Genomic DNA, 23,296 nt, shown 5'->3' with positions numbered 1-23,296 from the left:
AAAAAAAAAAAAAAAAAAAATTTTTTTTACCTTTGAACGTATTTTTAGCACGTTTCAAAAGTGAAATTGCAAAATGTGTAACTATCCGCCGCAACGGAATTTTATAAGGAACAATTTAAAAAAAAAATCAGCCGGAAAGGGCGCTTCCTCGCCTCATAAAATTACAATAACTGTTTCGGAAATCGCAAACGTTTGACATCATTCTGTCTTTGTCTTTCCTGCGATTGATGTATCTCCCTTTCTGTTACAGCATCATTGGAGAGACAAGGATTTATCTATCCTTGTCCCAGAGCTTCCTACTTTCTCCGCAACTGTCGCTGAAGTCAACTCGGAGTTGTGCTGGATCTCCTGCGCACCCTTATTAATTTCCCTACATACTTTGTATGCATATATATATGATGAATATATATGGTGAATGAGAGCTCTAAATTGAAAACAGTTATTTTCAAAGGTAATAATTTTTTTTGTATAAGGGGAGAGGTGTTGCGTACCGCTACTTTTGATAGAGATAAATTAATTCCCATGTCACTCCTAGATGGCAGTGGAGACCCGTTTGCCCGTTGTTATGGAATGTGAATGAGCCTTTGCGTTTGGCAGTTCTGTTTGAAGTTAGTTTAGCGCTAATTAGGATTTTCTTGTATTTACGGTATTTCGTTTTCTTTTTTATTCCATTTTATTTAAAGTAATTTGTTAATACTCACTTGCATAGCGACTGTTAACCAGTTTAGACGTCTATTGTAAAAGTTTGTATTTAAAGTAAAAAAATTCAATGTTTGTGTTAAATTAGTTATATTCAAACAGTTATAATAAAGTTAATATTACATTTCTTAATTTATCTTAAATTAACTTATTCCTGACTAAGTTGCACGCAGTTCTAATAATCTTGTCACGTGCGGCGTGAACGCCAGTAAAACCCTCAGCACGGACTCGCAACACCTGCGCACCCTTAAGGCCAGCTTAGAAATAAATTGCGACTGTGAATACCGGCCAACCGGCCTATAAGTATATATGGTCGAAGCACCCAATAATATAGGTATATGTGGTCATACCTGCCACTGTAGATACATATTCATAAAAAGTTTCGTTTTGTTCGTGCACTTAAACCTTATACTTATGCTCTGTTATCTTAATAAAGTATGCGTTTGTAAGCACAAGATATAGCATAGCAGTGACGTCATTAATGTTCTTGCAAGCATTCATAAAGCTAAAACGAACGACGTAATCTAACGTAAATGCATCCATTGTGAACAGGATAAAATGATAACAACGCCACCTGTAAATGTTTCTTTTTTTCTAACACGAAAATAAAATACCGCCAATTCAATGGCGATTGCACATATCTTAAATTTTTCTTCAGAGCATTATAGAAGTAAAAGATAGTTTCGATACATTACAGATATGAGAACATAAAAAGAAAATTCGAAAGTGCCAATTTGATTTCAGTTATCCAATGTGCATGGCAATGGCGGATTCAATGTTTATCATGTATTTTATACTATCACTGACATTTAAATTATGTCTAGGTGGGCAACACATTTTTCAATTAAAGTATAATTTATACGAATTAAAACTCAATAGTAATTTAAACATAAAAACTTTATTTCCTTTCTGTTTAATGTTCTGTACTGACATGTAAAATATTTGTATTAATCTACCATAGATTTTACAAAAATCTTGTCTAATGTTTGTTTATTATTCATCTTAGTTTGTTTTCGGCTTTTCTCAATTTAATACTTGTGCATGTAAATAAATGCACATTTATATGTACTAAATAATGTTTGGATTGTTTTAAAATATTTCAATACCGAATAGGATTTATTTTTAGGAGAAAAGGAGAGGTTTACTTTATCGGAACATGACTTTTCTCTTGAAAGCGAAGAACCACAAAAACCCATAAATATTATCGATCTTAATGAGAATTCATCTGGATACCAACGTTTCAAATGTCATATTTGTGAAGGACCTGACTGCTTATATACTGACATCTGTTACAATGCAGTTACTGTAATATCTCTTGAATTACTGAATGGACTATAACTGAGATAAACAAAGAAGACATATTAATACTTGTACTTGTATTTAATAGTGTTGGAAATCTAAGGTGAGACAATCTGATGGTACGGAAAGTGTAAGTAGAGGATGTACTTCATCGATAGATCAGATGCTACTAATATGCAACAAACAACAACCGCAACATACCAATCAAAATGGTAGTACTAAGAAGAGACATGTTACTGGATCCTTAAGTGGTGTGCAATATTATGTTGAGTGTTGTCAGACAGATTTTTGTAATGGTGGACCGTTTCCTGTATTACAAGGTTATAATGGTGGTAAGCAAATATGGTATTACATTATGTTTCTATTTTGTATATATTATTTGTAAAGAAATAATATATAATTTGTAGATGCCGTTGAAGAGGATTACGCAATTAAATTAATTTTGACAATTTTGGGTCCAATGGTTGGATTTTGTATTATTGCTGGAGGAGTGTTATTTTATTTATTAGCATGCAGAACACATAAAAAGCGACCATTGACTGCAAGGCATAGTAAGCTTGTTATAGACTCGGAAATGGAACCATCTATTCTACATTTCTCATTCTCTTCTCCAACATTTACTACTACATATCCTCATGAACTCAGAGCAACTGCAGCTGGTGATAGCACATTAAAGGTATGAATTACTAGTACATATATTCAACAATTTTCATAGAAAGAGTAAAACATTTTAATGATATCATTAAAATTGCGAAGAAAGCAATTGGTATGTAGAAATTTAAAGAAAGTTTTAAAATATACAGTCAGTGTAAGAAGTGTTTGTACAGCAATCAATTTAAAATAAATGGTTCCTGTGTAAATACTTATTACACTGACTGTAAATGGAATTTCTTAAGATGTAGATGAAGAGTAAACAGAAATTAAATAAATTTATACACGTAATGATGCAGTGAGAGAATCATATCTCCACTTACTTTATAATTAAAATTGAAGTGTATTAAAACTAGTTAAAAGGTAACTATTTTCAGTGTATTTTATGATTAAATAAATTTAGATATAAATATAAATTGAGTTACGAAAAAATGGATATATACAGTGTGGGACAAAATTATTTATAAATTATTTATATAACTCTGTCAATTTTCATTGTATTGAGAGAATTTTTTTTTTTATTTTGTAGGTAATTATCTGTACTTTAAGAAAAAATTAATTCCATACGTATGCGAGTCAATGCCGCATATCTCCATGTTCTGATAACAACCAAGTACTTCTTTTTTTTACAAATTTGATTGCTTGACGCGTTATTTAGACAGCACTGATTTTTTTCGGAAATGACACAGAAACCATCGCAAAGTGCACAGTTTAACAACCGATGTGAAAAATTTGACATATAGACTACATAATCAACCCTTTTTAGAGCCAAATGATACGTAAAGTCCGATCAATACGCATCGGTTAATGCTGATTCTGGCCGTAAAAGCGTACGAATAACTTAAAACTGGCTTAACTTGATCAAAAAAATCGTACGGATTTCTTTTTTTTTGTTTGTTAAACTATGCACTTTGTAATGATTGGTGTGTTATTTCAGAAAAAAATCAGTGCGATCCAGATAATGCGTCAAGCTATCAGACTTTTTATTAAAAAAAGTACATGGTTGTTATTAGAACATGGAGGTATGCGGCATCCACTCGCATACATATGGTATTAATTGTTCTTAAAGTACAGATAATTACCTACAAAATAAAAAAAAATTGTCTTCATACAATGAAAACTGACGGAGTTATGCGTATTTGAAAAATGACCAAATTTTGATAAATAATTTTATTGCGCAGTATATTACACAGGGTGAGGCACTTTAAATAGGCCTCCTGAATAATTCGCTTACTTTTAGCAACAGAAGAAAAAGTGTCGAACAAGAGTTGATTTACTTCGAGGGCTACGTAACGTGGTGTCAATAACTTTTTTATCGGTGGAAGCGTAGAGGAGACGTAAGGGTTGACTCTGTTTTCTTAAATAGAATGATATAGTTTCTTATATATATAAGACAAAAGGTAATAATCGAGAACTTTCCAAGAAAATAGATAATTGTGTTGCTCTAAAAGGAAGAGATATTATTTTACATACACATGATACATACAATATTTAAAAATTTACAAAATAATTACTATTACCTAAAAGGAAGAGAAACGACAATTAAAGTCTATTCTCCGTAACTGTTCTCGGGTTTGTTGTTTACTGTTTATTATGGTCTCACTATCTAAAACTGTCACTTGAATATCTTGATTTTTGCCCATGTGCTCTCTTACATCATCGATGTATCCATAACAGCAGAGGACACGCTGAGGTAGTCAACAAGCGCGGCCACAAACGCGGCCAATTTGACTTGAAGAAAGCTTCCTTTCTTTACATACATATTCTGATAGAACGTTTTAATACTAATATAATGACCTATAGTTGATGATCATTCAAGGTTACACAGGCTGACTGTAATGAAAAATAAATTATTTCAATGCTTAAATGCGTTTTCTAAAACGTGTTAATCTACAAAACACTGCAAGATGAACTTCATTTAGATCGATTACAATGCAACCACTTCTTATCCGCTTCTTCACATCTTTTCTGGTTGTTACCATTTCGCTGTATATTAGCTGTTTTGACTGTTCGTATAAATAAAAATCCATGGGTGTTAAATCGGGAGAGCGAGCCGGCCGGATTTAATGATTTAGAGTTTGAAGAAGAGCTTGCATTGCAATCGATCCAAATGAAGTTCATCGTGCAATGTTTTGTACATTAACACGTTTCAGAAAACGCATTCGAGTTCGAGGTCATCATTTTGAACATTTGCTGTAGTAGTTAGTACACAGATAAGAAAATTAATGAAGTATTTGAAGAGTGTCTTAAAACAATTTGTTTTCCATTACAGTCAGCCTGTGTAACCTTGAATGACCTTCAACTATAGGTCATTGTATTAGTATTAAAACGTTCTATCAGAATATGTATAAGAGACTATATCATTCTATTTAAGAAAACAGAGTCAACCCTTACGTCTCCTCTACGCTTCCACCGATAAAAAAGTTATTGACACCACGTTACGTAGCCCTCGAAGTAAATCAACTCTTGTTCGACACTTTTTCTTCTGTTGCTAAAAGTAAGCGAATTATTCAGGAGGCCTATTTAAAGTGTCTCACCCTGTATATAGTAAAAAAGAAGTGAAACCCTGGTAAGCTGTGAATGACAAATTATACAAGAGATATAAAGTTGTAAAGAAGGGGAAATCATTACAGATATTGCTTACCATACAAATGATGTTTCTTTTTTAAAAATATGAATTAGAATCTTTTGTATAACAAACAAACAACTTTTCCACAAAAAAAATTCCAATATATTTTTCGGTTATGAAGTATTAGAAGTTGATGAAGTAAAATTATAAAATAGAGAAATTATGCATTTTTATGTCTTTTTTGCACTTTATTAGTCAAATTTTCATGTGTATTCTGCCATTCTCATAGTTTTGAAGATATAGCACAAAAATTGAAAACGTAGATTTTAAACACATCAGTACACTATTATAACCACGCAGTAATTACTGTATAATTCGAATGCACTCATGATCTTAAGTCATGAAATTGGGTAACTATAGAGTATGTAGCTTGTAATTACTGTATACTACTTCGTAGTCGCAATTGTGAAAATGTAATTAAATTTACCAACTTTAAAATAGATCTATCCATGCAATAAAATGTTTACTTCTAATTATTGTACTGGTACTTATACAGAAAAGAGTGCTCAACGCCGATTTTGATGATTGTGAAATATGTTATTAAATTCATCATCCTGAACAACTTTTTCTTGTATATATTACCGCCGGAGATGCTTAGTTTTCGAGAAATACATAACATACTTTTGATTGAATAATATAGATAATTAACAAATAATCATTTGGTAAACCTTTCTCTCGGCTATTTAATAATCCAAGATAGGATAGTAGAAAAACAACAGTCTGATACACAACCACGGACGCGCCCAAGTAGGCAGGCTTCAATGTGATATTATCAAAAGTCTAATGAATATCTCGAAAGCTAAGCGTCTCCAGTGGTAACATGTACAGAAAAAAGTTGTTCAGAATAATGAATTTGATAACATATTTTAAAATCATTGAAATCGGTGTTGAACAGTCTTTTCTGTATAATTACCATTGCATTTTTAAGGGGGAAACTACATTAGAAGGACAAGTATTAAGTCCTTCGCAAGATATTTTTGTTCACAGAGAAAAATAATTTTTGGAAAAAAAATATAACTGACTTCGTGAAAGTATTAAAATTGCACTAAAAAGTATGAAATAATTTCTAGTTAATTTATATAAATATACACCAGTTCTAGATGTAATTGCTTAAAGTATGAAATACTTTCTATTTCCTTTATATTAAATTATATTGAGTAATATATTAAATTTTTATTTTCTTTATATTAGATTATGTTAAATACCTTTTCGTAGTCAGCGCAAAATTAAAAACTTTTAATTCCTGGTTGAGTTACTTTTTGAATGAGGACGGCAATATTGAATGCTGTTAATGTATACATGTATACTCTACGTGGAAATACAGTGTGAGAGGGTTTGATGTATTTGTTTTAGCGATGCGGGAGGGGGGCAATATTGCATACAGTTATTGTATATGCTATCTACACGAAAATACGGTCTGAGTAGGTGTTGGGCATTCTTTTTTGCGGGGCCTGGGGGTGGAAATATTGATTACTGGTAATTATATTTGGGATAATATTTGGTGGGCTTGGCGATATGGAGTAGTGTTAATGTATATGATGTATAAAGTAGATATAATGATGGCAATAATTTAAGGGCATATGTTTTGTTCCTCTGACAGAAAGTTAAATCAAGTTTGGTAATTCTGAATTTAGGTAAGTTTTAATTTTGCGCCACCTACGAAAAGATTATTTAACATAATTTAATATAAAGGAAATAAATATTTAATATATTACTCAATATAAAGGAAATAGAAAGTATTTCATACTTTAAGCAATTATATCTAGAACTGGTGAGTTTCCTTAGCGAAAATGTTGTCCGAGGCTCCGTTATGGAGATATTAATAGAAAACTCCGACCAATCAGAGCGCGAGTATCCGGTAGAGTTCCTTTTTCATCTGTGAAAATGTGGGGAAATGCATTACGCATACCTCGGCGTCCCGGGGGGGGGGGGGGGGGGGGCGAGGTTATATGGGACTCCGATGGCTGCACACTAAAACCCCACACCCGCCTAAGCTACTTGGGAAATTCCTGGATCACGCGAGTACTCAACGGGACACATCCCAGCTTGCATGCAACCCGGGGGAAGGGTGTTAGCCTCCCCCACTTCCTACTCTATAAGACCTCGGGCGGAGGCCCCTCGTGCCCCATCCCTGTAGCCGCCGGTATGATCTTCCATACGTGAAATAGTACGTTTTGTTGCGATAAAAAGTGATATAAAGTGGTAAAAAATGAAATAAGGCCAAATGTTTTCTTATGGGACCAAGTGGCATTGATGCTCTGCCAGATGCAAGAAGTTTCAATCCGAGTGGTCCATACGTCTCGGATTAAAAAGTAGGACAAAATTTGTCGATCTTTTGCAAAAAAGGAGGTAAAAAATGACAAATCGCAAAAAGTCTTGATAACGAGACCGCCGGAAGATGATCTACAAGATACAAGAGGTATTCCGATTGGTCAAGCCATCTCGGCGTAATCGGTGAACATACTTTAAAAAAAAATGCATGTCGTATTGAGTAACCTCCTATATTTCAGGTACGTTTTAAAGTACATTTGATAAATTTTACAATTCATTTAACACATCTTTGAGATATCGCGTTTTTTTTCGAAATTATATTTCTCCAATCCGTGGGGGTAATAATTCAATCGTCCTCAAACTTTACATATGTTTATTTTTAACCGACTTCGAAAAGGAGGAGTTTACACAATTCGATATGTATATTTTTTTTTTAAAGTTCACCGATTACGTCGTGACGGCTTGACCAATCGGAATGAAACCTCTTGCATCTGGTAGAGTATGTCGGGGTGGCCCCGCTATTAAGATATTTTGCGATTTTTCATCTTTTACCTGTTCTTTTTTTTTGCAAAAAAACCGAAAAATGTTGTACTGCTTTTTACTTCGAAACGGATGGACCAATCGGATGGAAACTTCTTGCATCTGGTAGAGCATCACTGCCACATGATCCAATAAAAAAAGCATTTAACCTTGGTTTATTTTATATCACTTTATATTACTTTTATTGCAAAAGAGGCACTATTTCACGTATGTTCGGGCTGAAATCGATGAAATCGATGAAACCTCTTACATTTTGCTGCCGCACAGGTTTCCGCGATAATGACATTTGCAAAAATTTATAAATTTTTTTATTGTTTATAACTATTGTTATTACAAAATTCCTATTTTTTCTACATATAATGAAAGCTGCTTTCATGGTGTTCCCATTTGGAAAAATTTATGAGTATCTTAATGTTTATAACTATTGTTACTGCAAAATTTCTATTCTTTGAAGTAACTCGACAAGAAATGAACCAAATGCGATCAATTCTTTCACATTTAGTTGCACATGTATTTCTGATAATCCCACTTGCAACTATACAGGATGTCCCAAAAATGTTGGAGGTCCTTGAAAGGGGTGGTTAATTTGAATCAACTTTTTCCTGAGCGAAACTGTTGTTCGAGACTTCGTTAACGAGATATTAACAGAAAACCCCGACCAATCAGAGCGCGAACATGCTGGTGGAACGCCTGCGGTAGCGTAGGCTACGCGCTAGGCGGCCGCAGGTGCTCCACCGACATATTCGCGCTCTGATTGGTCGGGGATTTCTGTTAACATCTTCTTCACGAAGTCTGGGACAACACTTTCGCTCAGAAAAAAGTTGATTCAAATCACCCCCCCCCCCCAACCGCCGCTTTCAAGGATATAAGAGCATATTGTATATTGCGCATAACTATTGTTATTGAAATGAAACTTATTGATTATAGATTGCCACTAAAAAGGGTAAAATAAAATAATTTTTGGACAAAAATATAACCGACTTCGAAAAAATATTAAAACTGCACTGGAAAGTATGAAATAATTTGTAGTTAATTTATATGAATACTCACCAGTTCTAGATATAATTGCTTAAAAGTATGAAATAATTTCTATTTCTGTTATATTAGATTATGTTCGTTAAATATAGATGAATTGTCAAATAAACAGTCATAATATATTTAGTTAATACAAAACTTCCCGGAACATACAAACTAGGTGGCAGCACTTGAGATTTTTTTTTTTTTATATATTTTTAAAGTGCGTAGATATCCGCTATGTTCGGGATAAAGCGTGCAAACACGGTATAGGAAATAAAACTCTTCGGTTTACGAAAACTAAGTTTCGAAGTAGAGTCCCCTTGTCGAAGGTTGTCAAAATCGAATTGACTCCGTTGCTGGGGGTGCCGGCCGACGATGCCTCGCGTTAACCCTTCTTCGCCCACGCTATCACCCCTCCGCTCGCCTAGGGGTGTGCTAGCGGTCCCCGAGTCGGAATAAGGCCCAATTAGGGCGTCTCGCGTCCCACTCTCACCCTCGTCGCCAACGTTCTCGGAGACCAGCGATGCGCTGTCGCGGGATTTCTATTTGTTTATGCGCAAGTTAACGTCACAGCGACAGCCCTTTGTTTAACTATACTCGTACTCGAAGCGCCACAGGGACGCTTCCAGGAGACTTATGGAACCCCTTAACGCGCACATCCTGTCTCATACTGGGACCCAATGTTATTCCTAAATTCTAGTCAAATGCATCCGGTAAGAAATCCCACGACAGCCCATCACTGCTAGCGACCTGGGCGGGCGGCCGTCCGGCGCCTCACGGAAAGCCCGCGTCATCCGTGGGTTTTTCCGACCCAACGGTACGGTCGCTCGCAGAGCGTCGGACCCATTCGAGATTCCAGAGATCTCGTAACGTTCCTATGACATTATTATTGACAGCAATTCTAGTTGCCGAGCCCAGGCAGCCCCTGCGTTTCCCACGCCCGTTGTAAAATATTGTCGACCGCTCGTTTTGTTCTCCGCGTCGCGCGAATATGAATATTACCGGCCTAACGTATTCGTTTCTAAGATGTGACTCGATACTCAAATGTCCCGGTACCCTAATTTCGCATCTCGAAAGCCGAATGGATGCGGAGACGACTGAAGGTGCGCATTGCTTGCGCCTTATCCAAATTCATCTTATCCGTCCGCTATCATGTAGCATACCACGACACCTTCCACGGTGTCGTTCGTAGACTGCTTGCTACGGGTCGGCCTTTTGGGCCTTCCCGCGCAGAGGTGAGCTGCAGATACGCAGAGCGAGCCCCAGTGAGGCTGTAAAGTCTGAGGGTGGTCAAATCACTCGCCAACTGATTCACGCGAGTGGGAACTTGACCGCGAAGAAACGCCTATCTTTTTAATCAACAGTCGTCGTTGCCTCCCTTCGCAACGCGAGCCTGATTCTATCCGGAACACTCTACATTGCACTGTCTTGCATTAAGTATTACAATTCGACATTTTCTTATTGCTACATTACAAAAATAATATTTGCTGTACCTTATACACTAGCAGTATTTGTGCCTATATCTATTTGTTCATTTTCTTACGCTAATGATATAATCGTTATTTTTAAAAGCTATATTTTCTTTATTTTTACTTTATATGCTTCTTGTACTCTGCTATTTGTTAGTTATTCTATTAATGTTCTTTGGGGTGGATTTCCCTGAATTGACGCACCAATTTATGTACTACGCATGTGAATAATCTAATTAGACAACTATAACTAAAATTATCTTTACTTTATTTATCATTATATCTGTCTTATTAAATCTGGGACATTAGACTATCGCCTGATGTAATATTTCTCAGTCTTGTGTGTACTACAATACAATTATAAATATAACAAAATAAGATATTTTATTATTACTTCCTTTCTTTCTTATTTTACTCAGGTCTTACAAAGTTTGGCCTATATATATCTAACCTGCTTATATATATCTAATTAATACTGATATAACTTTTGTACCGCTTATTTCTTTATTTCTTTAGGAACTTTAGTTATCACTTTCATTTCGCTGCTCTTTTCCGTAAAATATTTAATTTTTAACATTATTTTAACATTTATGTATCTTCTAGATTTTTTTATTAATAGAATTTAAAAACTTAACTATAGTTTTCATTATTTTAATTTTATTGAGTTTAAGTAACTCCATCACAGACTTTCCCGCTGCTTCTATTTCCTTTTTTAATTTCTCCCATATTATTATTCTTACTTGATTATAAAAGTCACAGTCGAACACTACATGGTCAATAACTTCATCCGCTTGATCGCAGTCACACTTGCTGCAGTTTATAAAATTCTTTTTAGCTAATGACTCCTTCAAATTGTAGTGATTAGATCTTATTCTTGAGATGACTCTTATCGTCTCCCTGTCCAGGTTGTGCCTCCATTTATGGAACCATGGTTTGTAATTTTTCTTGTGGAGGTCGGGGCCAATTTCTCTAAAAAATTTTACCCTTTCATAGTCTCCTATCGAACTCATCCTCTCCTTGAAGTTACTCCAGCATTGTTCCTTGATTTTCATCATTATGTCCGTTGCAGGAATTCTAATTGTTGTGTCCGGTGTATTGTCTGTTTCTTTCTTGCCTCTTAAGTCCGCCACCTCATTACCTAATATTCCTGAATGACCAGGAATCCATCCAATGATCGTTAGATCTTGTAATTCTTCTATCATTTTTCCGGTGTGGATTAACCACGGGTTGTTCTCTTTGCAGTTTCTGCTTATTAAAAAGCTTTCGAGTGCCTTGATTGCTGACGCCGAATCGGTTAGGATTAAGCAATTTTTGTTCCCTCCTATTCTCTTATGGATGTCTAATGCCTTTCATATGCCCACCATTTCGGTTGTGAAGATGGTCATGGTATTTGGCACTGCCTTACCATATTCGAACTGTTTGGACGAATGTCAGAACCAAGCGAAGACCTCAACGCTTTAACGATCATACGCCAATCGATCGCCGTTCGGTATATAATGCCAAAATCGTCACGTATACGAGGCACCACTCAAAACAGACGGTGACTTTCGCTCGTTTAAAATAACGCGTTTTTGCTTTACCGATAGCACCGCTGAGGAGCTGATCGCGAACAGCGAGTTAGTCCGAGCTCTGGTTCTCTTGCAGACCACGCTCCCGTAAAAAGTACAACCGCAATTCGTTACTACGAGTTTTGAAGTAAAATTATACAGTCCATTGTATTTCGAAGTCACATAAACCGGCTAACGAACTCACGTTCGTAAGAAAACAACAAGTTTTCGTGAGTGTTTATCCTTCGTTACAAACAATCCGGCAAATCTTTGCAACGTGTTAGAGCTACTCAACCTAACACGAACCAATTATCTTCCATGTTGATGGCTATCCTTATACCATTTGATTGTTTACCGGGGATTTTACTCCCGTCTGTGAAATAGATAATGGTATTGTTAGTTTTTAAATTATATTTGTCAAAGAAGACCTTTTTTATTATCTTGATTGGAACTACTTTGATGCTTTTAATTTATATGTATCGCAATCCAGTAGAATATTCTTATTATTCGCTTCATTTGTAGCTGTGGTTCTTCTTCTTTTGTTATTCCAATTTTCTAGGTATTCCGAAATACACTGACGGACAAAATTCAAAGAACACTTCTTTAAAACGTCATATCTCTGGGAGTTTCCAACCGATTTTGGGGAAACTTCGTGAGAAGTAGTTTTGAAGTGTCCTCTAAATGTGTGCAAAGTTGCATTGGCGAGGGTTGATGCGAAGGGGTTAATTCACCCCCGTAGAGAGGGGCACGTCGGAAAACGGCACTTCTGAAGGGGGCAGGGGTGACGGAAGGGGTTGAAAAATTCAAACAAACCTTTGGGACGACTCTCCTTGATGCCCTCTACAAAATGGACCCCTTGAAATCCCTTTCGGACAAACCCAACCCCCACAATCTCCCACTCTAAAATCCACAATTTTTGGACTACAGTCCCGAATTTGGTCTCAATGCATTCCCTGGAATCCCCTGATCCAGGAAACACCCTTCGTAAGGAAGCACTTCCACAGCTCGGAAGGCGATGAAATTCAACATGTTTATTCTCGATACGTTAAGGATCAATGTCATTCAAAGCTCGTTTCGAAAACTGCCCCTGGAGCTGAACAGGGTGGCCCCGAGTTAGGGGTGGTCCACCCACAGGTGTAGGGGTTGAAACGTTGTTGCAACGCGAGAAGCTTATGTCCCACGGTCCGGGGCATCAAGGCAATACAGTTTTGATGTCTTTTCCCCGCGTGGCTAGCATTAAAATACGAAAATGTCGTTTTTTTTTAGAAAACCCATCTGCGAGTTTAGGCCTATGTACCAGGTGAACGAGTAACCGTTCATGGAATCGGACGCGCGAATGCTTTACTAACAGATCCCCAAAAAATCAGATTTTTTGAATCACGCTTTCGTGGTCAAATCGGAGTAGATTTGAAAGAGTAGTAAGTGGGCCGGACGGAAACGGCATTCAAAAGTGGTGCGAGACCCTGCGTCCGTATGGGTCAGCCCACGTTAAATTGGAGTCCGGTCTGGTCTGACCACGTATGGGTGCAGGCCCTCGCTCCGCTTCTGAATGCCAGCCCACTTACTACTTTATGGGTGATAGCATTTTCTGGATCAGGGGAGTCCAGAGAATGCATTGAGCCCAAAATCGAGACTGTTGTCCAAAAATTGTGGATTTTAGGGGGGGTGGGGTGTTGTGACGGGTGGGTTTGTCCGAGATCGATTTCAAGGGGTGCATTTTGTAGGGGGCATCAAACAGAGTCGCCTCAAAGGTTTTTTTGAATTTTTTCACCACCTTCCGTCGCTCCTGGACCCTTCTGGAGTGCCGTTTTTTTGCATTACCTCTTTGGAGGGGGGGGGGAGGTGAATTAACGCTTTATCATCAACCCTCGTCAATGCAACATTGCACACACCCAGAGGACACTTCAAAACTACTTCTCACGAAGTTTCCCCAAAATCGGTTGAAAACTCCCAGAGATATGACGTTTTAAAGAAGTGTTCTTTGAATTTTGTCTGTCAGTGTATATTCTCTGGTATATATTTGGTCCTTCCATTTTCATATATGATAGTATACGCATTCCGATATGTTAGGCATGGTGTTAATTTTATGTGACGTATGTGATTCTGTAATCAAATTGTTTTGTTCCTTAATTTTAACAAATAGCTACAGCGTTGGGTTGTTTTCTACTCCTTTTTCAAATTGGCGTATCCAATACTTGCTAGCTAGGAAAATGTCTCTGTCCAACAGGGTGATCCAACCACATTCCATGTACAGTCAGTGTAATAAGTATTCGTACAGGAACCATTTATTTTAAATGGGGAGCTGTACGAATACTTTTTATACTGACTGTATATAACATTAAGTGGTGTAGATATTCGATATCCCATTGCTGCTCTCAGGGCTGCAGTTTCAGCTTTTCTTAATGTATTTTGGATACTTTTTTGTTATTATGCCAATATCGTCTGCATATATTAATATTTGAGTATTTTGAGATTTAATTTCCCTAGATATGCCTGCAATGTATAAATTAAACAAAGTTGGGCTGATAATAGCACCCTGAGGGACACCTACTTTCCATGGGATAGTTGTTTCTTCCCCATCAGAGTTCTTGATTTTAACATACCTGTCCATCAACCAATTTTTTACCCATTTCACTATCCTGGGCGGGCATCCCTTTTCCATTAGTAATTTGAATACCTTATTGAAGTTTACATTATTGTATGCTCCTTTAATATCTATGTAGGCAGTTGCTGTTTTGTTGAGTTTTCTGCTGTTGTCTCTTATCTCCATCACTATTTTGTTCAGATTGTCCATGGTAGTTCTTTTTTTGCCTAAATTCAGATTGCGAATCATCAATAATATTATTTTCTTTTGCCCAGAGATTAAGTTTGGTATTTATTATCTTTAAAATTTTACCTGCACAGGACGTAAGGGTGATAGGCCTTAAGGCCGCTTTCCCAAGTTTTTTTAGTAAGGATATTCACCCGTTTTCCATCCATTGGGTGATGTCATCTGATCCCAGCTCTCCTTTATAATATTACATATTAGTTTCTTCATAAATGATGGAAGTTCGTTTATTATTTTGTAGTCTATTTTATCATCATTTGAGGCAGACGTTTTACCTCTTAGACTATTAATGGTTGTTAAAATTTTAATATTGTCTATTTCCTCGTCCTATTTTGATGGGTGATTAAAAACGTACCTGTTTATTTGTTCGTTGATTACTCTGTTAAATATTCAGAGTTTTTGTTTTTTCCTGCGAGTTTTTTGATTTCTTCCTTCTCCAGTTCTAGTCCTTTCCTGGCATTTATGATCGATTTGTCTTTCGTATAGACATTCTTAATCCTCCTGACTTTATTCCATAGCTTTCCACTATTTTTTTCCTTAGATAATTCTTCTATAAATGATGTCCATGTAGCCTCTTTTTTTTCTTTTTTAACTGGATCCATTTCATCCTGTCATGTTCCATTATCGCATAGTCTTCTGGTTTGCCAGTTTTCCATAAAATCCTCGAGCTCTCTTTCCATTTCCTCCATGCGACTTCGCATTCCTGGTCCCACCAAACATTCCTTTTCTTTCTGTGATCCTATTGGGGATCGCCTGTGTTTTGTCCTTTTTTTTCTCCTATTTCTATTTGTGTTTTCTGGGTCCGGTGTTTGGTTCTTCCTTTTGTTTTTGCTGTCCGGCGTAATTTCCTGGAAAGTTTCGTAGATGTATTCACACCATCTTTGATATTTGTTACTGATGTCCGTTATCCTTTCCAATTCCTGGTTTATCTTTTTTTCCTTTTCTTCTACTTTTTGTCTAAACTCCATCCAGTTCACGTTTTCTTTGTTTTTGTATAGTCTACTATTACCCCTATGTTTATTAGATACATTTAATTCTAGACCTATGTTTTCGTTAGTATATAGCATAAAGTTTATTATTTGGTAGTCCGAGCCTAAGCACTCCCCCGTTTCCGAAAAATTGATAATTCCTGTTAAATGTGGTCGTGTTACTATGAGATCAATATTTGAGTTATTGAAGCTTTTGTTATTTGGGCTGTATCTAGATGTTGTGTTGTGATTTTGTACAATCATATCGTACTTCTCCAGTACATCTTTTAGATTTATCCCTGAAATGTCTTGTGTTCTACAATTCCATTCTGTATGCCTTGCATTAAAATCCCCTATTATTATCAAATTATCGTCTAAATCGAGGTCATCAAACATATCCTTCCATTTTCTATAACTAGCATTTACTTTTGGATTTCTATATAAAAAGTTTATATCATATATTATACTGTTGTTTATATTCTTAATTGTAAATTTCATATATTCATATTGGTTTTCCATATATTTTTCTTTAATTAATTCTATATTTAAGTAGTCTTTAAATATAATTACCATTCCTGAGCCTGGCGTGGTAAAGCTTTTATTATCCTTTCTGTTAACTTTGTTATGTATAATGTTGTAGTCGTTGAATTTTTGAAATGTCCATTTGTACATCCATGTTTCATTAATGCAGAAAATATCAAATTCATCAATAATCTCTTTTAATTCATGATACTTATTACTTAAACTTTTAGCGTTGCAAAAGTCTACTTTTACATGATTGTGCATGTTTTCCTGTAGATTAATTAATTAATTTTGTATTTGGTAAATTGTTAGATCACGTTTTAATCTATTTAATCTTGTATACTAAGATGTTAATATAAAATTAAAAGTATGGTATTTTATTTGTCTATATAGGTCTTTCTTATATACTAATTTCCGTAAATAAACTAAGTTTAAATTGTTTAAGTATAGCTAATAATAATATATATTGACTTTTTATTTATTATTTTTTTTCTCTAAGATTGGTTATATTATCTTTCTATAGTATTTAATTGCTGCGTGAATTAATATTATTTAGAATTTACCTTGTCTCAATCTGCTTATTTTCTTTAAAATAAATGTCTTTGGTCTCTGCGCTTTTCGTAACTTATTCTTCCTGGTCTTCCTCGTTCTTCGTTGTAATTTCCACTACCTGGTCGGTTGCCATGTCTTGCAGTTCCGTCACTAATTCTTCGTAGGTATTCTCCTTCTCTTTTTGTTCTCCTTCATTATTTTTCTGGGGTTATTCTGCTACTTTTTTGGTATTTTGAGGAGCTTGAGGGCCCTCTCATTTTTTTTCTGACATGTGTCCTCTGTTTTCCTTAGCTATTTCCGTCCCTTTATTTTTTTGGGCGTCTTTACCCTTTGTCGAATCTTCAAAATGGATCAGGAAGGATTCTTTGGAGGTGCTTGGCTGTGGTTCTTCGCTTGTCGTTTGGTTGTTTATTTTTCTGGAATATGTCTTTCTATATCTGTCTCCTTGATTTGTGTTCCTGGCTGATTTTATAAAGCTAAAATCTTCATTAAACTCATCTGTTAATGTAGATTTGAATACCTCCTTAGGTAGGGGGTCTTCGAATCTCCCTTTCGTACCGTACCTTTTTTGGGGGTAATTATTTCGTCTATCTTTATTGTATCCTTCATCGTGGAAGTCTATCCTTTTAGGATGATTTATTCTCCGGTTTCTGTTTATTTTATCGATGACTAAGTCTTCCATTTTCTCCTGATGGATCCAGTCCATAGATTGATGTCATCCTCTGTGATGGCCCTTCTTCCTTTTTGCAGGGGTTTTGCTCGGAGGTTTTTGTCCTGTTCATCGTCCTTGGCTTGCGCCAGAGGTATGAATGATTCGTGTCTATTTCGATGATATTCCTCTTCTGTATTAAATTTTTCGTATTTGTTTCTGGTTTCTATGTTGAACTGCCTTGGTTCCTGGCTTCTGTTCCATTTTCCTTTATTTATTGGGCACGGTAGATTTTCCCACCTCTCATATTCTCTATAGGAATTCTTTTTCTTACTTTGTAATCTTGGAAAATTGAGATCATCGACTCTCAAACTTTCTATTTCTGAGTCATTTCTTCTAGATTTATCGAAAATTCTTAATTCCATTTTTGCGAGTTGCCGCGCTTCTAGCAGACAAAGGTTTTTGTTTGAGGTTGTTGTTACCATTATTTTGTTTGTGGCGGATTCCAACGCCCAATGTATACATGTCCTACTGAGGGCTCCATGTTCTCCTTCGCAGTTCACACATTGCAGTTTTTTGTTACAGTTTCCGTGATAGTTATCACCACAGATAAAACACATTTTTGTATCCTTCCTATAGTTTTGTTTATAGTGCCCATATTGCAAGCAGTTGAAACATTGTTTGACGGCTTTTACATATGGGGTAATATTTAGGTTAATGGCTCCCTCGTATATGCTCACTCTTGTTGGCAATGAGTCTCCTGCGAATTTTATTGGTATCATACCTGTTTCCTTATAATCTGTCTTTTTTTCTGTTTTGATAGGTCTTTTCAGTCTCTCTGCTGAAATTATTCCCTGGCCTTCTTCCGCCTCTTTTTAAGTAGTTCTGCTGGCGAGAACTCCCATTCTCTTGTGACTCCCCATCTTTCTTCCGCTCTAAATAGGATTCGGATTTCAATTTTGTCCTTATTTTTCCTTTGCATTTCCTTAACTAGGGTCCTACCGTGATAGTAGTTCTTAAACTTAATTTCTGCCCCTCTGTACGTGGTTATTCTGATAGCTTCTATTTGCGGACTAAATATGCTTAAATTTCTAAAGATTCTTATATAATTCACTTTTTTAACTTTAGATGCTTCTTTATAATCTATGAAACATTCACAAAATCTAAGGTAGTCTTCTTCTTTGTTATTTACTTCCCCCTCGTCCTGATTTATTCTATAAAGTTCTGTTAGGTTATAATTCTTACCTGGGCTACTTGTTGGTAAAAATTTACCTTGTATATCTTTATATCCTTTTTCTCCCTTAGTACTGTTAATGTTTATATTTCTTTGTTTTTCAAGCTCCTCTTTTTCTGTAATTCTTTTTTTTAAACTTACTTTCTTTTCCACTTTATCTTTTATTACGTTATTTTTCGGTTTTTAACTTTGACCTCGTGCTTATGCAACGCTTTCTCGTATGTCTTGTTCCTTTGTTCTATTCTTCTTTCCCTCCTCTGTATTTTCGACCATTCTTCTTCACTTTCTGTAACATCTGGCGATCTATCTGCCACCTTCCGTTTCTTCAGTGTGCTAGTATCAAATTTCCCTATTATTTCCTTCACTCTCGTGTTAACGAGTCAGGGGTTTTTTTCTCCCAGAGCCGCCATATTTTTCTTAGTTGTGCCTCTCCCTTCGGGCTTCCCCATCACCATCTCCTCCGGAGAACGCGTCTGCTTTCCCTTCTATGGTATTGGCATTTACTATTCAGCAGTTCGCTTATTTTAACTTCCGATGATTTCGTGTACAATTTTATAATCCGCTGTTTATACGTCGTGAAACGCGCGAATGCTTTATTAACAGATCCCCAAAAAATCAAATTTTTTGAATCACGCTTTCATTGTCAAATCGGAGCAAATTTGAAAGAGTAGTAAGTGGGCCGGCATTCAGAAGCGGAGCGAGGGCCTGCACCCGAACATGGTCAGACCAGATCGGACTCCAATTTAACTCTTGCGCTCACCGCGACTGTACGAGAAGAAGTGAAAATTAAATAAATGAATTTAGTATAAAACTGTTTAACGAACGACACGAGTTTTGCCTACCGCTTACTTCGTATTAAAATACTACTGCTTAACGCACTCTAACTCTTAAATGGTTCGCTCGGACTACTCTCGCGCTCTATGCGACTGTACGAGAAGTGATGAAGGCTCGTGCCTTGCTCGACCACGTAAACTCGGTGGAACGTTCTAGAAGCTTTGGAGACAAAGGATCTTAGAACCACGTGATCGTCGCCAGTTCATAGAAAAAGTCTTCGAAATTTCGCGACTCGGTAGACACGAGAATTTGGTGTTTACCAAACACTCGCGCCCACCAAGCCGCTCGATTCGTCCTAGCGACAACGTGCGCGCAGACGAACCACGCTGCTGTTTCGAGTTACGGGTTCGTTGTTCAGAGCGTACATGAAGAAGAAATAGCGAAATAAAGGTTTAACTTAAATGCGCGATATTTACATGTCCTTCTTCCAATGATATCTGTAACCGTGATATTTGAACGCGATGGTAATATTCGATTTGCTTATCTTTCCAACAATTATACATATATACATATACGCCGCTGTTACATTACATGACTTAACGCCTTTCATTCGTAACAAGCAACGCACTTAACATATTTACAATACTAAACATATTAAAAATATTAAACATATTAAACGTATTTACAAGGTTTTTACAAGGCGCGGCGCTGCCAGCAGGGTGAAAGTGGCGTAACGACGTTGATTTCAAGGAAAGAACGTGTATCTTTGTTCAAAAATGAATTTAATAAACTACCGTCAAAGGCTAGGTTTGATGAGGTGACGAACACATTCCTGCCGACGAAATCAAAAAAAATAAAAATTGAAAATGTCGGCATGTAACAACTCTTACTATATTTTTCAAATTCATTTTCCATTTACCAAGCATGTGCTTAGCCTCAAAATGTTCTCGATCCACGTGCATCTACCACTTAATGAACGAACTACGCAAACATGTCCTGCTACCATGTTAAATATGGATGAATTCTCAAATAAACAGTCACTCGTTTCGTTCTCAAAAGTAATATAATATATTTAGTTAATACAAAATTTATATAGATATGATCAATCAAACCAATGTACCAATGTAAATACACATGTACCCTATATCCAATAATGTTAAATAACCTTTTCGTAGTCGGCGCAAAATTAGAAATTACATACATTCAAAATTACCAAACTTTCTGTCGGAGGGACAAAACATATGCCCTTAAATTATTGTAATCATTATATCTACTTTATACATCATATACATTAACACTATTCAATATCGTCACGCTCACCAAATACTATCCCAAACCTACTCAGACAGTATTTTCATAAAGAAAATATATATATTAGCAATATTCAATATTTTCACCCACAGCCCCTTTCAAAATAGAATGACCCAAACCTACTCAGACAGTATTTTCGTGTAGATAGTATATACATTAACTGTCTGCAACATTGCTCCCCCCCCACCCTCCGCAATGCCAAAACAAATACATCAAATCCTTTCAGACATTATTTGCGCGTAGACAGTATCCGCATAAAAAACTTCAAAAATGAAAAAAAAATTACGCCAAATACATAAATAAGTGGAGGACGAAAAGGAATAAATACAAAAAAATGGAAGATACCCATAAAAAACGCCAGAAAGTAGAAAAAGACGTAAAATCCAAATGAACTGCCAGTACATAAAGGTGCTTTCCAACTATGCGGAGCTAAAATGCTGTGTTCAGCAGTGCTGACGTTCAGACCCTAATGACAACTCATGTAAAGTGACTGATCCGCACTTTGGCGGTGAAATGAAGAAGCTAAATAGCGTATCAGCTACAAACTGAGACTGTTTATACATTTGTCTAGATGTCCGCTGCCTGTAAATCAAACATTTCGGCCTTAAAACTTTATAAACAATAAAAGTACATTTGCTATCTTCATTTTATTGTTTATGATTTTTTAAGGCCGAAATTGCAAAATCAGGCTTTGGAGTCGCATCCGCCAAAGTGTAACGTATATATTAAAATCAGAATTATTAGAAAATATTGCTTCTTTGCTTCAATATCCTGGAAAAAAAATTATGCTAGCCTAGTCGCTCTGTCCTCGTCTCTCCTGCAATTGTTGTATCGCCCTCTCTGTCCTTGTCCCGGAGTTTCCTACTTTTTTCGCAACTGTAGCTGAAGACAACTCGAAGTTTGGCTCTGGCTCCTGTGCACCTTTCAGAGGTTTAGAACATCAAAAGCGAAAAAAAATAACGTAAAAACAAATTTTTTTATATTAAAATTTAATCGATTCTGAACAATTTTACGTAAAGAAAATTGAATTTGGAGCACTGGAAGTGATACAAAAATTTAATTAAAATTAAAAAAAAAAAAATTTTTTTTATAGAAAATTTCTTTTTTCCTCACAAAAAAAGTTCGACGACACGAACTTAATAAAACGAACGCGATAAAACTGTAAAAAATAGAAGGAAATACAACTGGCAACTTTCTCGAAGAGAAAACAACGATAATCAAATTTGCGGAAGACCGGAGACGTGGTTACCATGGTTACAACCATAGAGTATTGTTTTTCAGGGTAAAGAAGACGATAAATTATCAAAAAGGCAGTGTTTTAATTGATTTTGATAAAAAGAAATACGATTAGATAACATTTATATCGATAATCGAGCGGGACATACAAATTTTTAGTTTCTTGCGTCTCCTGGAAATGTAGGTTTTTGGTATAAAAATACACTTTTCTCAGGAATGGTTAGGCCGATATGATCCAAATTTTTTACACGAGTTTTTTGATAGTTCGGCCTAATTTACACCGAGGATGTTTTCAATATTTTGATTCCAAAAAAAGGCGCAAACCTATACACTTTTTTTTCAAATTTATACATTTTTAAAAAATTAATCATTTGGAATTTCAAAGAAATCCTCGGTGTAAATTAGGCCCAACTATCAGAAAACACGTGTAAAAAATTTGGTTCGTATCAGTGTAACCATTTCTGAGAAAAGTGTACCTTTGTATAAAAAACCTAGGTTTCCAGGAGATGCAAAAAACTAAAAATTTCTGTTTCAATAGATATATTATCAAATCGTATTTAATTTGAACAAAATCGATTAAAACACTGCTTATTCGGAAATTTACGGTCTTCTTTATCCTAAAAAACAGTACTCTGTGACTGTGACCAAAAAATTCCATTTTTTTTTTGCAAAAATTTTTTTTACCACTTCTGGTGCTCCAAATTCAATTGTCTTTGCGTAGAATTGTTCAGAAACGTTTAAATTTTAATAATAAAAAAAAAAAATAATGATTTGTTTCATTTTTTGATGTCTAAGCCCCAAATATATCCACCTTCACCAAAAACTAACTCAAGCAGGAACTCAAAATTTTTAATTTTGCGCCGACTATGAAAAGGTTATTTAACATAATGTAATATAAAGGAAATATGTAGAAATTATTTTATCCATTTAAGCAATTATATAGCTTCGAGAAGTTGGCACCCCTAAATGCAAATATTGATAAAAATGAAATTGCATTTGTTTGTCCACGATTTGTCCATGTTTGTCCAACAAAAATTTTCATGTTTCCACCCCTCAAAAAAAGTTATTGAAAAAAAATTTTTTTATGCAGCACCCCCATGA

At 35.7% G+C, this 23,296-nt stretch overlaps 2 protein-coding genes across 5 annotated transcripts in view; one reads left to right on the top strand and one right to left on the bottom strand.

Annotated features, from left to right (window-relative positions):
- The first annotated feature begins 1,256 nt into the window (after positions 1–1,256).
- Positions 1,257–23,296, top strand: part of LOC128892946 (activin receptor type-1) — a 174,060-nt gene continuing 152,020 nt past the window's right edge. The window contains exons 1-5 of one of the 4 annotated variants that reach the window (XM_054153621.1): positions 1,257–1,275; positions 1,444–1,523; positions 1,826–2,004; positions 2,087–2,330; positions 2,406–2,674. In XM_054153621.1, coding sequence (XP_054009596.1) covers positions 1,451–1,523; positions 1,826–2,004; positions 2,087–2,330; positions 2,406–2,674 — 765 coding nt within the window. In that variant the 5' untranslated portion in view covers positions 1,257–1,275; positions 1,444–1,450. The other 3 variants (XM_054153622.1, XM_054153623.1, XM_054153624.1) reach the window with 3 other exon arrangements.
- On the bottom strand, positions 15,993–19,367 carry LOC128892960 (uncharacterized). Its single transcript, XM_054153646.1, has one exon. It carries the CDS (start codon positions 18,420–18,422, stop codon positions 17,661–17,663), a length of 762 nt encoding a protein of 253 aa, XP_054009621.1. The 5' UTR covers positions 18,423–19,367; the 3' UTR covers positions 15,993–17,660.

The sequence above is a fragment of the Hylaeus anthracinus genome, unplaced genomic scaffold, assembly GCF_026225885.1.
Source record: "Hylaeus anthracinus isolate JK02 unplaced genomic scaffold, UHH_iyHylAnth1.0_haploid 2, whole genome shotgun sequence".
Lineage (NCBI taxonomy): Eukaryota > Metazoa > Arthropoda > Insecta > Hymenoptera > Colletidae > Hylaeus > Hylaeus anthracinus.
The sequence above is the reverse complement of the archived record's forward strand: the minus strand, read 5'-3'. Positions and strand labels throughout refer to the sequence as shown.

Bases quoted from the DNA above. Each gene is read 5' to 3' on its own strand.
- LOC128892960 (XM_054153646.1), bottom strand. From the start codon at position 18,422: ATGATACCAATAAAATTCGCAGGAGACTCATTGCCAACAAGAGTGAGC.